The following is an 18,155-nucleotide window of genomic DNA, read 5'->3' as shown; positions in this document are numbered from 1 at the left end:
CCAAGTGACACCCCCAGACCTATTTTTTATTCGTGTGTGTGTGTGGTGCTGGGGATAGAACCCAGAGACATTCTACCTCTGAGCTACACCCCCAGACCTATTTTTTATTCTTTATTTTGAAACAGGATCTCACTGAGTGGCGGAGGTCCTCACTAAGTATCTGAGGCTGTCTGCGAACCGCCATCCTCCGGTCTCAGCCTCCCAAATGCTGGGATTACAAGCGTGCGCCACCACGCCCGTCTTATTCTTTATTTTGAAACAGTCTCGCTGAGTTGCAAAGGGCCTAAGTCGGTGAGGCTGGCCGTGAACCTTCAATCCTCCTGCCTCAGCCTCCCAGGTAGTGAGATTACAAGCGTGCGCCACCACGCCCGGCCTAAAATGTTTTATAGGCAAGGTCCACCCCACTCCCCTTTTCACCTGCCATTCCCTTTGGGCAGCAGCCCAGACACGCGCCTGGAGCCCCGAGCAGGTCGATTGAGGATCGTCCGTGCTGACTGACGCACTGAGGCGGCCGACATCTGGGGGCCAAGGCTTTGGGCAAAGTTTCCGTAGAACTGGTTCCTCTTTGCTGATCCTGACCGTTGCCTTCTTCCTGTCACAGACTTCCTCATTTTGCAAAGAATTCAGAGACCTGGAAAACACTGAATCCTGGCTTCCTGTGGCCAGGCAGAGGCAGCCCAGTTAGGACTGGAGATGCTTGCTGTCCATATCTTTCCCTGCCCCGCTTCCCTGAAAACAGCTGGCAGCCTCAGTTTTCCAGTTTTCCTCCCATGGGTCTACCCTGGTCCCTCAGTTCAACCAGTCTCTTATGGCTTTTTTTTTTTTTTTTTTGGTGGTACTGGGGGTGGAACCCAGAGGCCTTTCTACCTCCGGGCTATACTCCCAGAACTTTTTTATATTTTATTTGGAAACAGGGTCTCACTCAGTAGCTGAGGCTGGCTTCGAACCCGTGCGATCCTCCTGTCTCAGCCTCCCAAGCGCGGGGATTACAAGCGTGCGCCGCCACGCCCGGCCTCTTCTGGCTTTTTATGTATTTATTGGCACTGGGGATTGGACCGAGGGGTGCTCTGCCTGCAAGCTACGTCCTCAGTCCTTTTTATTTTGAAACAGAATTTTGTAAGTTATCATACGCTGGCCTCAAACCTATGATCCTCCTGACTCAGCCTCCCAAGTACTGGGATCACAGGTGTGTGCCACCACGCCTGGCCCTCTTCTGACGACTTACTTGATCAGCCCCAAAGCAGAGCAGGCACACCAGGAAGCTGCGTCCGTTCAGACCCCGGGGCTCCCCATCCCCCCCAACAGGATGCTTCCCAAACCCCTCACCCGAAGACGTGAAAAGCGGGAGAACTTGCCTTGGGACTCTGTGTCTGCTCCGAGGTCGCCGTGGGCCGTGGGCCCTGGCCTGCGAGCCACGTGCACAAGCCTTCGCACCGCAGCCTTGTGGCGCGTAGGGCCCATCGTCATCTCTGTTTTAGTTGTGAGGCCAAGGAACCTTCCTGAGATCACGCAGCTGGAATGTGGCTAATCGGGACATGATCCCTGAAACGGCCTCTTTCAAATGAGGACTCGGAGCCGCACGGGAGCCTCCAGGAAGAGAACGTGACCTTTGGCTGTTGCGTCGTGTCGTGTAGTGGACCACTGAGAAGGAGCTCCCCACAGTCCCCAAACAGGCAGAGGGAGGCATCTGCTCCCCTGGAGCCACGGCGCCCTGAAAACGCTTTGGTTCGCTCCTGAGTAGATTACCGTGCTCCATGGAGAACAGGCTTATGACAAAGATAATCTGGCGTGCTTATGATCCGCACAAATGCGCGCGCACACGCACGCTTGCAGCGCGGTAGTGACGTGCATAGATGAATCGGGTAGTAAAAAGACAAGACAAATGCAATCTCTACCCAGGAGGACCTCCCAGGGGCCCGAGAAGACAGGTGCACAGATGAGGAGAGATGGGGAGTGTACCGAGTGCTGTGGGAGGGTGGGCTTTCCAAAGGGCTGTTTTAGCTGGGTCTTGACGGATGAATGGAAGTTCCCCACATGGAGAGAGGGAGATGGCATTTGGGGCAGAAGAAACTTGCCTGTTCCGAGGTGTGGACCTAGCTGGGCACGGTGGGGGCCCAGGGAGGACTACTGGTTGGGGGAGCCACAGATCCGGGATGGGGTCTGTTGGGCAGTGGCAGCCCGGAGCCTCCGCTGGCCTGCAGGCACCAAAGATCTCATAGGTTAGGCGAAGACAATGCGGGGCCAAAGGAGACATCTGGCCGGGGAGTAATATAAAACGACAGCTGGTAGTGGTGCCGAGGACGGGCGGGGGAGGCGCGGGGACAAGGGCACAGCACTCCGTCCTGGGGTGGCCTGCCAGGTGGCTTCTCCCAGATGTGGCTTTTCAGGGTGAGGCCGGGCTTAGCCTGGGAAACAGGAACCTGTGGCCTGGGCCAGCCATGACTCAGCTCCGACCCAAGAAGCCTTGCGAAAAGACCTGGGCTCGGGCGGGCGTGGCTGCGGCATGGGAGTCTGGGGCCGTGCCACAGTGGATTTCTGGGGTCTGAGGGATGGACACAGATGGAGCTCCCAGTGCCTGGACCTCCCTGCCTCTGTGGGAAGGGACAGCCGCCAGGAGCTTCCAAGAGACTTGAGCTGGCCCGTGCAGGGGAGCGGCGTCTGCAGGCCTGGGGCCTCTTCTCTGTTTGGCTTACTCAAACACACAACAAGAACACACTTACTGGAGTGACTCTGCACTGCCGCATATCCGAGGAAAAAGCTTTTATTTATTTCGTTATACTGGAGATTGAACTCGGGCACGTTCTGCCTCTGAGCTACACCCCTTAGCCCCGTGTGTGTGTGTGTGTGTGTGTGTGTGTGTGTGTGTGTAGCTAGGGATTGAGTCCTGGAGCATTCGACCTCAGAGCTCTTATACCCCCAGCCCTATTTTATTTTTATTTTGGAACAGGGTCTCTTTAGGTTGATGAGAGTGTTACTACTTGCTGAGGCTGTCCTTGAACCTGTGATCCTCTTGTCTCAGCCTCCCAAGTATTGGATTACAGGCATGTAGCCCCCAGCTTTGTTTTTTGGTTTTGTTTTGAAACAGGGTCTTGCTACGTCGCCTAGCGTCTCACTAGACTGCTGAGGATAGTCTTGAACCTGCAATCCTCCTGTCTCAGCCCCTGTAGTATTGGATTACAGGCATGTGCCACCACACTTGGCCATGGCGCAGCTTTTAAAGCCATTTAAAAAGACTCTCCCACCAGCAGATGACCTTGAATGAGGAGCTGTACCCAGGGACAGAAAGCTCTAGAACTTTCCCAGCCAGCCTTTCTCCAGGTCCTCCAACTGGCATCTGGCCCTAGGTCATGATGGGCATGCCCTGTGGGCATGGCAATCTGACACCTTTTTTCTCACTGCTGGCATAGAGCGTGTGTTTCTGTGAAGAGTCCCCTTCCATGGGCGTGGTGGCGCACACTCGTAAATCCCAGAACTTGGGAGGCTGAGATAGGAGGACCACAGGATCAAGGTCAATGTGGGGGAATGTAGTGAGACCCTGTTTCAAAGTAAAAAAATAAAATAAAATAAAAAGGGCTGGAAGGCGTAGCTTAGAAGTAGATACTCTGGGTTCACCCTTCAGCACTTCCTTTAAAAACACCCCCCATAGGATATTTTTCAGGGTCCCCCCTCGGTGCTGAGGATGGAACCCAGGGCCTTACACATGCTAGGCAACCCCTGTATCACTGAGCTACCTCTTCAGTCTCCCCCGACCCAGGGAAACTTTTAGAACGGGAGGGTGGCTGAATTACCAAATTAGACCGTGTAGATATAAGACGTTTCACACCCCCATACGTAGATGTTCTGGGGTCCCTTTAAAACAAGTAACTGTGCCTCTGCTCTGAGCCCCAAAAAGGCTTGTTCACCAATGACAGATGGGTGGCTGGTGGCGGGAAGGCGCCATCCCTACGCAGATGAGCAGGGCTGCAGGCTCGCTGGGTTTACCTGCTTCCCAGTGCCCGGGACACGAGCCCCAGAGGGCGGAAAGAGAGCCCCAGCACTCAAACACCGCGTGGGCATCGTCAGATCAACTGGGGAAGTCAAGCGCCTGACCGGCTCACCTGCCTCGCCCCGCCCCAGGACACCTGGCCCCGATCAGAGCCCGGCTGGGTTACTCCTCATCATAGCGTCTTTGTGTTTTGCAGTGATTAGGGCCAAGGCGGTCAGTGAGAAGGAGGTGGACTCCGGAAACGACATCTACGGCAACCCCATCAAGAGGATCCGGTACGAGGTGAAACAGATCAAGGTAGGAAGATCAAGGCGGCAGCGTGGGGCTCGGTGCAGGAGCCTGGGGCGCCGAGAGCGGCTGCCCATCAGCCGCAGATAGATTCTCCTAGTTCACAAATGCCTGAGGACTGAGGCTGAGATGGTACGTTCTTAGCCACTTCCGCGGCCTTTGTTTTATTTATTATTATTATTATTGTTATTGTTATTATTATTAGTGGTGGTGGTACTGGAGATTGAACCCAGAGGCGCTTTACCTCTGAATTACACCCCGGCCCTCTTTCTTTTTTGTGATACTGAGGATGAAACCCAGGGGGATTCTATCTCTGAGCTACACCCCCAGCCCTGTTTTGTATGCTTTTTTTTTGGGGGGTGTAGTACTGGGGTTCCTGGAAACCCTTCTACCTCCAGGCTACACTCCCAGACCTATTTTTTATATTTTTGAAACAGGGTCTCTTAAACCAGCGCACCTGGCTTCGAACCTGCGCCATCCTCCTGTCTCCGCCTCCCAAGCACGGGGATTACAAGCGTGCGCCACCACGCCCGGCTTATGCTTTTTTCTTTTTCTTTTTTTTTTTTTTGGTGGTACTGGGGGTGGAACCCAGAGGCTTTCTACCTCCGGGCTATACTCCCAGACCTATTTTATACTTTATTTGGAAACAGGGTCTCGCTAAGTTGCTGAGAGCCTCACTAAGTAGCTGAGGCTGGCTTCGAACCTGCGCGATCCTCCTGTCTCCGCCTCCCAAGCGCGGGGATTACACGTGTGCCCACCACGCCAGGATTATACTTTATTTTGAAACAGAGTCCTACTGACTTGTAGCTGAGGCTGTCCTCCAACTGCAATCCTCTATTCTCAGCCTCCCAAGTACTGGGATTACAAGTGTGTGCCGCCAAGCCTGGCTCCGTTTTGTTTTTTTAGCACATTGTTGGTGTCCAGCAGCATATGAAGAGAGAGAGAGAGAGAGAGAGAGAGAGAGAGAGAGAGAGAGAGAGAGAGAGAAAGAGGTGTGTCTCTGTCTTCAAGAGAAAAGAACATTTCCTGGTCCCAGGTTAGAGGCCTGTTTTGCAACAAGGTAACAGCTGCAGCTGGGTTTTTTTTTTTTTTGTTGTTGTTGTTGTTGTTTTTTTCTGTACTGGGGATGGAACTCAGGGGCATTCTACCTCTGAGCTACACCAGCAGTCTTATTTTCTTATTTTTATTTTGAAACAGGGTCTCAGTAAGTTGCAAAGGCCTCACTAGCCATCCATATATAACTTTGTTACAAAGATTTAAAAAAATTCCATGTTATCAGCAGACCAGTGCAGAGTACATGGTGGCCACACTTGTGATCCCAGCACTTGGGAGGCTGACACAGGAGGATCGCAGGTTTGTGGTTAGCCGCAGAAACGTAGTGAGGCCCTCCACAATTTAATGAGACCCTCTTTCAAAATAAGAAATAAAATAGGGCTGGGGGTATAGCTCAGAGGTAGAACACCCCTGGGTCCCATCCTAGTACAAAAAAAGAAGAGGAGGAGGAGAAGGAAGAAGAAGAAGAAGAGAAAAAGACGACGACGACGGCCAATGGAATACTTAACCATTACATATGGCTGTTTAAAGAGGTGACCTAGTCTCTCAGTGCCTAAATCTGTTGTGGAGCAGCAAAAAGAATAAGCTCTTATACTTATCATGGGGCTTTGACGGCAGGAAAGTGCCTTTAGCCCTTTGTTGGATAATGGTACTTACTGCTGCACGCTGAGTCTGCCATCCGTGTGACCTGCCTTGGCACGAGCTGGTACTGGGGACTGAACCCAGGGGGCTCTACTACTGAGCCACACCCCCAAGGTGTAGATAAATAGGGTCTTTCTAAGTTGCCTAGGCTGGCCTCCAAGTTCCAGTCTTCCTTCCTCAGCCTCATGAGTAGCTGGGATTATAGGCACGCACCACTGTTTCCAGCTGTTTATTTTTTTAAAAATTCTTTTTGGCCGGGCTTGGTGGTGCACACTTGTAATCTCAGTACTTGGACAGCTGAGACAGGAGGATTACAGGTTCACAGGCAGCTTTAGCTATTTAGTGAGGCCCTCCACAACTTAGTGAGACCCTGTTTAAAAAAAAAGAATAGCCGGGCGTGATGGCGCACGCTTGTAATCCCTGCACTTGGGAGGCAGAGACAGGAGGATCGCGCAGGTTCGAAGCCAGCTGCGCACGCTGGCTTAGGAGACCCTGTTTCCAAATAAAAATGTACATAAAATAAAAATGTAAAATAAAAATTTTACATTTTCCAAATGTAAAAGTAGGTCTGGGAGTATACCCCGGAGGTAGAAGGACTTCCAGGAACCCCAGTACCACAAAAAAAAAAAAAGAAGAAAGAAAGAAAGAAAGAAAGAAAGAAAGAAAGAAAGAAAGAAAGAAAGAAAGAAAAATAGGGCTGGGGGTATAGCTCGGAGGGAGAATGCCCCTGGGCTCCATCCCCAGAACCCCACACACACACAAAATAAACACTTCTAAAAACAAAAAAACTCTTCTTCAAGGCTAGGAAGATACCCTTCCTTGGGCGGCAAGCACATCCCTGAAGGGCTGAGAGTAAGTCAGAGGTTGAGAAACCAAACTCCCTCCATGACCCTTGGAGTGGCTTCATCAAATAGAATTAAGAGTGAGCTCAGGGGCCCGAGGCCCTGGGTTCAATTCCCCAGCATCCCAAACAATCAAACAAACAAAATCCCCTCCCACCAATCCTGGGAATATAGGAAGCTCGCGGTCCTCCAGGGTGGGCCAGACTGTCCAGGATTGACGCACGCCCCTCTTGAGACTCTGAAAGGACCGCAAAGGGGCTGTGCAGAAGCACGTCTGAGAAAGTCCCTGCCAGGGGATAGCTGTGCCCCCGCTGAGATGGCCACGGGAAGGGATAAGCCAGGCCAGGAACCCCTCTGCCAAAGCACGGCGGCCTTCTAGGCTACGTATCCACATGCGTTTCTGCCCGCACCTGTGCGGCAGTATAACTGCCCGTGCCCCGCACCCGGTGGCTCAGGTTGGGAATTTGACGGCTGTGCGATCCATCTCTGCTGATGCTTACCTGTCCTTACCTTCCCAGATGTTCAAGGGGCCCGACAAGGACATCGAGTTCATCTACACGGCCCCCTCCTCGGCAGTGTGTGGGGTCTCACTGGACGTTGGAGGAAAGAAGGAGTATCTCATTGCAGGTGTGCAGGGTGGAGCCTGTGGCCTGGGGAACCTTCCAGGGGGTGGAGACAAAGTGCCAAGCTTTTCCTCCTGTCTGGGTCCTAGGCCCCAAAGAGGAACTGAGTCACACAGCCCCCTAGGGGTGCTCTGGCCAAACTGCAGGGCTTCCCGGTCTGAAGGGGGGTCCAGCCTGGTGCCTGCCTCCAAACGATCCAGCCTCTGCTGAGGCTTTCTGTCCCCAAGCCTCCCTCCAGACCTTAGACCTTCCCGTTGACGCAAGCAGGGGCTCCCTTTCCTGGGTCCTACGTGGCAGGTGTCTTCCAAACGCTTTCCCCGAGGGTTGCATTTAATCCTCACAGCCTCCCTGCAGCTGCTGGGGTGCTCAGAAATGGAAAACCGAGATGGAGCAGTTTGCCCAGGCGCAGTGGCCAGTGCTGGGCCCGCTGGCCCGACTGGAGAGAGAGGGTTGATTTTTCCTTGGGCAAGCTGGTCAGCGTCACGTAGCAGCTCGACACTGGACAGGGTGGGAGCATTTCCACGCCTGCATTCGGCCGATACTGAGAACTGGGACTTTCCTCCCAGTAGAGTGATGGCTAGTCTTCCTTCCTTCCTTCCTTCCTTCCTTTCTTTCTTTCTTTCTTTTTTGCAGTACTGGGGATGGAACCCAGAGGCATCCTACCTCCAAGCTATACCTCCAGCCCTATTTTTTATTCTATTTATTTATTTATTTATTTATTTATTTATTTTGGTGGTGGTACTGGGGTTCCAGTAGCAAAATATTCTTTGCTAAGCCTTTCTCTCTTTTCTTGCAGTACTGGGGATGGAACCCAGGGCCATTCTACCTCCGAGCTACACCCCCAGCCCAATTTTTTTTTTTTTTTTTTGGTGGTACTAGGGCTCCTGGAAACCCTTCTACTTCCGGGATACACTCCCAGACCTATTTTTATTTTATTCTTTTTATTTGGAACCAGGGTCTTTTAAGCCATCGAGGCTGGCTTCGAACCTGCACCATCCTCCTGTCTCTGCCTCCCAAGTGCGGGGATTACAAGCGTGCGCCACCATGCCTGGTGGTTCACGTTTTTCTTTCCCTATATTTATTTATATATTGGTGGTGCTGGGGTTCCTGGAAACCCTTCTACCTCCGGGCTACACTCCCAGACCTACTTTTTTTATATTTTTATTTGGAAACGGGGTCTCTTAAGCCAGCAAGGCTGGCTTTGAACCTGCGTGATCCTGCTTGGAATCCCAGCATTCGGGAGGCTGAGGCAGGAGGATCGCGGTTCACAGACAGCCTCAGCTACTTAGTGAGGCCCTTTGCAACTCAAAATAAAGACCCTGTTCCAAAATAAAGAATAAAAAATAGGGTGTAGCTCAGTGGTAGAATGCCCCTGGGTTCTATCCCTAGTAACACACACACACATACACACACACACACACACACACACACACACACACACACACACATGATTGGGGTTGTAGCTCGGTGGTAGTAAAATGCTCCTAGGGTCCATCCCCAGTAGCCCCCGCCAAAAAAAAAAAAAAAGCCCTGCATGCTGGTGCATGCCTATAAACCCAGTACTTGGGAGGCTGAGATAGGAGGATCAAAAGTTCAAGGCCAGCCTCAACAACTTAGCGAGGCTCTCAGCAATCTATTGAGACCTGTTTCCAAATAAAAAAGAATACAGTGCTGAGGGTATATTTTGGCAGGAGAATGCCCCTCGGTTCGATCCTAAGTACTACCAAAATTAAGTAAACAAAAGTAAAATAGGGCTGCGGATGTAGCTCAGAAGTAGAATACCCCCAGTGCCAAAAACCAATAATATAATAAAGAATTAAACTAAAAGGGGCTGGAGTGTAGCTGAGAGGTAGAATGCCCCCCTGGGTTTAATCCCTAGTGCACATGCATGTGTATGCACACACACACACACACACACACGTGCAGTATATCCCATAAATGTTACCATTTTCATCATTTCTAAGTGCACATTCAGGGGTACTTGGTCCATTCCCAGTGTTGTGTAACCATCAGTGTCCATGTCCAGGACTTCGCCATCCAAGCTGAAAGCATCCCCATGAACCACGCGCTCCCGCCTCTCCCTCCCCGGCTCCTGGCACTGGCCATCCCACTTCCTGTCTCTGCGAATTTGCCTATTCTAGGACCTCGTACAAGTAATTCAAACATCCGCTGTGTCTAGCATATTTCGCAGAGCATAATGTCCTCAAGTTTTATCTCTGCTGTAGCAAATGTCAGAATTTCCTTCCTGTCTCCATGCATATGTTTTTAAGTTTTCCACAGAATGGGCGCCCTTCTCCGTCTAATTCTGCGTGCAATTTTATATCATTAGCTTTCCAATTTCGACACTTCCTAGTATCTCAAAGAAGCGCTGTGAAGTTTCCATGATGGTACACAATAAAAGATGCCAAGTGATAAGGATTTCTTGTGCGAAAAGAAAAAGTAGCCTGGCATTAGCTGGGCCTGGGTGGCGTACACCTGGGATTCTAGCATTTGGAAGGCTGAGACAGGAGGATTGAAGGTTTGAGGACAGCCTCAGGGACTTAGTGAGACTCAGTTTCCAAATTAAAAAAAAAATAAAAAATAGGGCCGGGGGTGTAGCTCTGAGGTAGAGCACGCCTGGGTTCAATTCCCAGTAACACACGCGTACACACACACACACACACACACACACACACACGAATGGAAACCAGCAGGTATCCCATGAGATGCCCAGGCACAGACTCTGGGACATGCCAGTGTGAGTTGAACCCATTCCCTGGCCCCTGACCAGCTCATGTTCTTGGCCAGTGATGGACCAGTCGGTGCCTCCCCTGCCTGTCTGTGGACCGGGAAGGGTGACATTACTGTTGGGCCCCTGAAGCTGTCCTGAAGATGAAAGCGGGGCCCACGGAGGGGCCAGGCGCCTCGGTCAGCGCTCACCAGGGGTCAGCTGATGCTTTTGTTTCTGAAGTTGGGGGTGGCTGGGCCTGTGTGTGTGCCACAGCACCGCAAGAAGAACTGAAGAGCGGGTGCGGAGCCGGCCCTGGGGTCTGAGAAGGGCTGGCTTGGCCTGAAGCATCACCAGGGGGACGGCCCCCTGGCATTGGTGAAAGGATCCGCAATGGAAAGCCATCCTTGAAAGCTTCTAGACAGACGCATCCAGGGCAGCCCCAGGTGACCCCAGCGCTCCTCCTCCCTTGAGGTCCACTCCCTGGAGCAGCTCAGCGATGGGCCACCTGCCCATAGGCCAGCTGTTCCACCAATAGGGGTGCGTGGCTTCATCCTCCTGTCCTCGGATAGGGAACAGGAGGAGGTCAGCTCTCCCCATCACCCAGGAACCTCTCAAGTTCTACTTTTTCTTCCGGGCTCTGTCTGGACTCCAGATGGAATCCGAGACACAAAGCCTACTCGCAGTTCTGGGTCAGGCTGGGACCTCGAGCCAGGGGCTAACCAGAAATCACGGGACACGGAAAGCCACTCCTCCAGGGCTGGCCGTGGCCCCAAGTGTGACCGCATGGCCCGAGGCAGCCCACCTCCTCTCGGCTGGTGACTCAGCCTCACATGTGGAGTCGGGCACCATGAGACCACGCTCAGAAACTCCGACAGAAGTGGCCCTGTAATTTTCTTTTGCAGTCCTCTTCTCCGAAAGGCAAAGTAAACATACAACCCTTAGTTACACATTTTAATTAATTCCTGTTTTTCTGTATCCAAGACTCATGCCTGGCTTTTCCAAGCTAGACATAAGTAGAACATTGCAACAGATGTTCGTATCATGCAAGCCCAACCAGATCTTTATTCTACCAACAGGGGTCTTCTTTAACACCCCGAGATGCTATGGTATTTGTGACATTCCAGTGTTCACCTTGGCCCAGGAACGAAGGTCATTAGAAAGATTCAACTCTCTGGGTGTTGAATGGTGGCGCATGCCTGTCATCCCAGTACTTGGGAGGCTGAGACCAGAGAATCACAGGTTCAAGGACAGCCTCAGCCACATAGTGAGACTCTCAGAAACCAAGAGTTTCCTGTTTTCAAACAACTAGTGAGACCCTGTTTCCAAACAAAAGAATAAAAAGGGCTTGGGGTGTAGCTCAGAGGTAGAAAGACTTTGGGCTCAGTCCCCAGTATCAAACAAACAAACAAACAAACAAATAAATATAGGGCCAGGGATGTAGCTGGGAGGTAGAATGCTCCCGAGTTCAATCCCTGCACATGTTTGCACACACACAGACAAATTGCACTCCTGAAGATGAGGAACAGCTAACTCAAACGTAAGAGCATGAGATTGCCAACCCAGCGATTTTGCACCACCAGGCAGCATGCCCAGCCCGCTGGATGTCGCTGGTGCCCGCTCAGAGAGCCCAGCAAGCCCATTTGTATTTCTCAAGCTGTAGACAGCAGCCTGGTCTATTCATGACAGGGGTGTAGCCGACAAGCTGCATTATTACCCCTCTGAGCTATGATTCTATTAGTGGGCTCTCTGTGTGCAGCCAGGGCTGCGCCTGCGATTATTAAGTTGATGTGCTGACACTGTGTCAAGCGAGGTGCTCAGACATTGCTGCAGGCTGAGTGCCCCTCAGGGACTTGCCCGTGGGCTCTGCCAGGCTCCGGTGCTTGCCCCGGGGCATTGGTATTTGACACAGTGCCATGGTAGCAGGAACGATGAGGGTTTAAATGTCCTCCATGGGCACTGACAGGTTCTGTCGTACTCTGGAATACCCTCGTTTGCTCTTCTCCTCCGTGGGTAATGCCAAGGCTGTCACCAATGTGATGTCTTGTGCAGAGGGCAGAGAGTGCCGAAGGAGCCCGGGGTTTGGGGGGGAACAGTGCCTCCTTGTGTCTGATGAAGGGACTTGAGATCGGGTCTCCAATGTGCAAAGATCCCTTTGCTAAAACGTAAGGAAAAACGCAGGATTACAAATTCAACCTCAAATGAGAGAAATGCTCATAAATAAATATTATTTGGTGGTCAGGAAAACAGGAAACAAGAGACCTACGTACCACACGAGCTGCCTTTGAGTGTAGGTTTGCAAGAGTCGAGGTCAGAAGGAGCTGCATCTGAAAAGCTGCAGAACATGGAAATACGGGAGATTTTTTTTTTAATCATTATTGTTTCTTGTGGTTTTTTATGGATTCTGCAGTAGACATACTTTATTTTTATCTATTTTGATGCTGGGTATTGAACCCAGGTGCATTCTACCTCCAAGATATACCCCCAGCCAGTTTTATCCTTTTAATTTATTTTATTTTTTACTTTTCTTGTGGTACTGGGCATTGAACCCAGAGACATTCTACCTTTGAGCTACACCCCCAGCCTTTATTTTATTTTATTTTATTTTATTTTTGAGGTACTGGCAACGAAACCCAGGGGTATTCTACCTCCGAGCTACACCCACAGCCCTATTTTTTATTCTTTATATGTATATAGGTGGTACTGGGGTTCCTGGAAACCCTTCTACTTCCAGGCTATACTACCAGACCTATTTTTATACTTTTTAAATTTGGAAACAGGGTCTCGTAAGCCAGCGCGGCTGGCTTCGAACCTGCATGATCCTTCTGTCTCCGCCTCCCAAGCGCAGGGATTACAAGTGTGCGCCACCACGCCCGGCTATTCTTTATATTTTGAAACAGGGTCTCACTGAGTTGCAAAGGGCCTCACTAAGTAGCTGAGGCTGTCCACGGACTGTGATCCTCCTTCCTCAGTCTCCCAAATGCTGGGATTACAAGCGTGTGCCACCGTACTGGGCTTCCTATTTTATTTTTTATTTTGAAACAGGGTCTCACTAAGTTGCTGATGGCATTACCAAGTTGCTGAGGCTGGCCACGAACCTGCGATATTCTCATTACAGCCTCCCAAGTACTGGGATTACGAGTGTGTGCCACCACATTTTTTTTTAAACAGAGTCTTGCAAAATTGCAGAGGGTTTCACTTATTTGCTGAGGCTGGCCTCAAACCTGTGATCCTTCTGTCTCAGCCACCTAAACATTTGATTACAGGTGCGTCCCACTGCGCCCGGCTTTCACACATTACTTTCAAATGTAGAATAAACAGTCTGTGGTATTCTTAGACCAAATCTCAACACTCCTGTAGATGAGTGGGAAGCAGGGAACTTGTCCTGATTCTTATCTCTCCCCAGGAAAGGCCGAAGGGGACGGCAAAATGCACATCACCCTCTGCGACTTCATTGTGCCCTGGGACACCCTGAGTACCACCCAGAAGAAGAGCCTGAACCACAGGTACCAGATGGGCTGCGAGTGCAAGGTAAGCGGCCGGGTCCTGGCCGGGCATCCTCACGTGGTCTCAAGGTGACAGCTGACATGTGCGCCTGGCTTACCATCCCTCTCGGTCTGCTGGGTCCTGATTGAGGGGCACACCCTGGGAAGGAGCAACCCCTCAGAAGTGAGGCTGTTAAGCCAGGCGTGGTAGCACACACTTGTAATCCCAGCATACGGGAGGGCTGCAGGTTCGCGGCCAGCCTCAGCTTCTCAGTGAGGCCCTCTGCAACTTAGTGAGACCCTGTTTCCAAATAAAGAATAAAAACCAGACGCGGTGGCGCACGCTTATAATCCCCACACTTGGAAGGCGAAGACAGGAGGATTGCGTAGGTTCGAAGCTAGCCTTGATGGCTTAAGAGACTCTGTTTCCAAATAAAAAGTATAAAATAGGTCTGGGAGTGTAGACTGAAGGCAGAAGGGTTTCCAGGAACCCTAGTACCACCAATAAAGAAAGAAAGAAAAGCCGGGCGTGGTGGCACACGCTTGTAATCCCAGCATTTGGGAGGCTGAGACCAGAGGATCGCGGTTCGCGGACAGCCTCAGCTACTTAGTGAGGCCCTGTGCAACTCAGTGAGACCCGGTTTCAAAATAAAGAATTAAAAAATAGGGCAGGAGGTGTAGCTTAGAGGTCGAATCCCCTTGGGTTCCATCCCCAGACCCGCAGAAAGAAAGAAAGAAAGAAAGAAAGAAAGAAAGAAAGAAAGAAGGAAGGAAGGAAGGAAGGAAGGAAGGAAGAAAGAAAGAAAGAAAGAAAGAAAGAAAGAAAGAAAGAATATCCCAGTGTGGTGGCGCACACTTGTAATCCCCGCGTTTGGAAGGCAGACAGGAGGATCACTCAGGTTCAAAGCCAGCTGTGCTGACTTAAAAGACCCTGTTTCCAATTTTTTAAAAAGTATAAAAATAGGTCTGGGAGTGTAGCCCGGAGGTAGAAGGGTTTCCAGGAACCCCAGTACCACAAATAGATAGATAAATAAATAAATAAATAAATAAATAAATAAATAGGGCTGGGAGTGTAGCTTGGAGATAGAATGCCCCTGGGTTCCATCCCCAATCACACACACACACACACACACACACACACACACACACACTGAGCCTGGGGACTGAGCCTTTGGCCCTGAGTGGCATCTCTGGCCAGGGACATTTCGAAAGTAACAGGATGGGATTTGAAGGCAGAGGCACGAATCTAAGACACGAATCTAACATCGTGGCCTGTACCTTGTAGGAAGAAAAGCTTTCCAGGAAAAGGAATTCCACAGGGGAAAACACTGTTCTCTGGTTATTTCTCTACGGATGTACAAGTGCAAATACTTGTGTGCCTCAGCCACGGTGGCTACCCCAGCATTTCAGAAAGTCCCACATATAAGCCGGGCGTGGTGGCGCATGCTTGTAATCCCAGCACTTGGGAGGCTGAGACAGGAGGATTGCGCAGGTTCAAAGCCAGCCTCAGCTACTTAGTGAGGCCCTCTGCAACTCAGTGAGACCCTGTTTCAAAATAAAGAATATAAAATCAGGCTGGGGGTATAGCTTGGAGGTAGAATGGCCCTGGGTTCCATCCCTGGTACCATAAAAAAAAAAAAAAGAAAGTCCCACATATAGGGCCTTCAATATGCCCCTGTGTAGACAATATGGGTCCTGTGTGTTGAGAACATCAAAAACACTAGCCTCCCTTCTTACAGTCGGCCAGCAGTTGTGTGGAGCAAAGAGACACTCAGATGCAGGCAAGGGCGGGGAGATCTCCCCCGAGGCTCCCAGGCTGGGATTCCACTGCCTGCAACACCCTGTGATTCCCCCGGCCCCAGTGCAGGGAGGGTTGCTGGGTACCTGCATCCGGCCAGCAGTGAGCCTGGACCAGGAGTTGCAGCACCACACCCCGCCTTGTGTTGAGGCCGCTGGGGCAGCCGGTGCTGCTCCTAGGAGCTGCTGGCAGGGGGTAGAGGGGCCTCCTCCCCTTCTGGCCAGTGCTCACTCATTCCTTAGCTCGTGTAAGGTGTACACTCCACCCCATGGTGTCTAGCCACACACACACCAAGCACGCTCCTCTGTGCCCAGCATGACACCCAAAGCAAGGGCTTCATTGTCTCTGCGTGGCCACAGAGATGACAGTGTTCCTCTTGTACCAGTAAGTTCCTTTACCAAAACGGCCAGTTGTTCGTGACCTCGGAGCATGTGCTTGAGAGCAAGGTATGGGTCTTCTTCCTGGGCTGCAATCTGCTACCAGGAAATAGAAGACCACAGGTTACTGTGATCGCTGTTGTTCTCGCACCTCCAGGAGGGAGGGCTAAGCTGAAGCCGTTGGATGGTAGAGAAGGTAGACCAGCTGTCCCGAGGCAGAGGCGCAGCCGCAGCATTGAGGGCTGTGCGGGTGGGTGGGCATACAAGCTCCCCACAGGCCCTGAGGTTCCTTGGGCAGGCTGCCTGCTGCCGCATGGGGAGCTCAGGATCAGCCAGTGTCTTTGGCCAGCACCCACTGGGTTCTGGAGATGCCCCCCGAGCCGCCCTGGCCTCTCCCCTTCCTCAGTCCCCAGCTGAATCCACCTGTGGGTGCCTCCCCACAGATCACGCGCTGCCCCATGATCCCGTGCTACATCTCCTCCCCGGATGAGTGCCTCTGGATGGACTGGGTCACGGAGAAGAACATCAACGGACACCAGGCCAAGTTTTTCGCCTGCATCAAGAGGAGCGACGGCTCCTGTGCGTGGTACCGCGGGGCGGCACCGCCCAAGCAGGAGTTCCTCGACATCGAGGACCCGTAAGCAGGTGGACGGCACCCTGTGGCCAACTGAAAAGCCTCCGAGGGTTGAGACTGGTCCAGCTCTGACATTCCTTCCTGGAAACAGCATGAATAAAACAGTCACCCCAGTGGGTACACATCAGTGTGATTCTACCCCTCCCCCCATTTTTCTCCTAAACATGCTTTGGGTCTGGAGGGAGAGGTGGGCCATCGTCTCTCCCACACTCCCTCTGTCCACCAGCCTGGGCATAGGGTGTCTCAGTCTCCGATTTTGGGGTTCAGGCAGGTGCGGGACACGGAAGTCCTACCTGGGCTTCCTCGTCATCCTCACAGATGCCAGGCAGGCAGCATTTAGGGGTCTCCCCACCCTGGTTAGGGCGGAGCCTGGAAATGTGCATTTTGCAGAAACTTTTGAGGGTCGTCGCAAGACCGTGTAGCAGGCCTACCAGGTCCTTGTCATCTTGCGAGGGGCACGCCCCTCGTTCTCTGCAGCGGCCACCCCCCTGGCCTAGGGAGGCAGTCCGTGCCCCTTGCAAGGGCCGCTCATCTTCCCTGGCCCCATCATGGACTCCCAGCACCTGTGACTCCCCGAGACCCGGAGCCGCCCTGGAAGCAGCAGCTCGTTTTTGGAGGACCCCTGACTCGGTTCTGTGAATCTGCAGAATTCCAGCAGGTGCCTCCCTCACGGTCCCAGAGAGCTGGGGAGGGAGATGCCCTCGCTGAGCCGCATTTCAGCTTTGGCCGAGTGTTTCTGGTCTCGTCCGCAGCACAGTCTGCCGCCCCGAGGGGACGTCTGCGAGGCCCTGTGCTGGGCCGGGCGCCCGGGTCTGGGGGCACGGCTGCCTAGTGCACACTCTTTCTCACGGTGCCTTTGCCTCCTTCCCGCCTGGCATCAGTTGGCAGGAGGGAGCCACCCAGCTTTGCTTTCCTGGGGGTGATGTCAGCCAGCAGCCTGGGTGACAAAGTCCACTATTTGTGCTCAGTAAGGACATCAAAAGCTGGTCTTGGGTGCCCTGGCAGGTAGAGTGACATCTCCCTCCAACACAGGCGCCGTCTGCACATGGAATTCTCTAAGTGACGTTAGCTAAGCGTAGCGTAAGACGCCCACGCTAAAGGGAAGGCTCGGGGAGCAGGCAGCTGTGTGGCACTCTTACTTTTCTGGGCCCCCAGGACCCTGTGGCCCATTCTGAGAGACATCTCATCTTTCTAAAGCTAAACTCCCAGATACCACGTGAGCCTGAGTTGCAGGTATGCCGCGGTCTGCTTCCGTGTCTTACGTCACAAAGATCACCCGTTTAAGACACATCACTGGGAAACCCCTTTTCCCCTAAAAACACTCTTCTGAGGCCAATAAAATGGAGGTGAAGTAGGCAGCGTTTTCTCGGTAATAATAGATAATCTCTTTCTCCCTCCTACCCGCGCGGTAAAGATGAGCTGTTGCAAGGACATGCGTGCGTGTCACGTCAACACACAGGTAACACGGGCGTGCCCGCCGTGAAACCACGCGGCCGCCCATAAGGGGTTCTGCGCCACGCATCCCGGCCACCATCCGCTCAGCAGCCTGTTCTATCCTGCAGCGGCCCCCAAAACAACCGCAGACGCCTGACCCCCGAGGGGCCGCAGCCCCCTGCCCACCCGGGACCTGGTCAGCGCAGAGCTCGATGACCTCCCCTTCTAGAACAGACCGGGAGAATACCTAGGAACCAGCCCCTGCCCTAAGGGTGTTTTCATGCTGT

The 18,155-nt window shown here is 52.3% G+C and overlaps 1 protein-coding gene across 1 annotated transcript in view; it reads left to right on the top strand.

Annotated features, from left to right (window-relative positions):
* TIMP2 (TIMP metallopeptidase inhibitor 2) overlaps positions 1 to 16,441 on the top strand; it is a gene marked incomplete at both ends in the record, with an annotated part of 45,544 nt that extends 29,103 nt beyond the window's left edge. Inside the window, 4 exons of the mRNA XM_080712856.1 lie at positions 4,182 to 4,282; positions 7,329 to 7,437; positions 13,547 to 13,671; positions 16,244 to 16,441. Of these exons, the coding sequence (XP_080568982.1) occupies positions 4,182 to 4,282; positions 7,329 to 7,437; positions 13,547 to 13,671; positions 16,244 to 16,441 (533 nt within the window). The remainder of the gene's footprint in view (positions 1 to 4,181; positions 4,283 to 7,328; positions 7,438 to 13,546; positions 13,672 to 16,243) is intronic.
* Between the last annotated feature and the right edge of the window lie 1,714 nt (positions 16,442 to 18,155).

The sequence above is a fragment of the Muscardinus avellanarius genome, assembly GCF_963383645.1.
Source record: "Muscardinus avellanarius genome assembly, chromosome: 16".
Lineage (NCBI taxonomy): Eukaryota > Metazoa > Chordata > Mammalia > Rodentia > Gliridae > Muscardinus > Muscardinus avellanarius.
The sequence above is the reverse complement of the archived record's forward strand: the minus strand, read 5'-3'. Positions and strand labels throughout refer to the sequence as shown.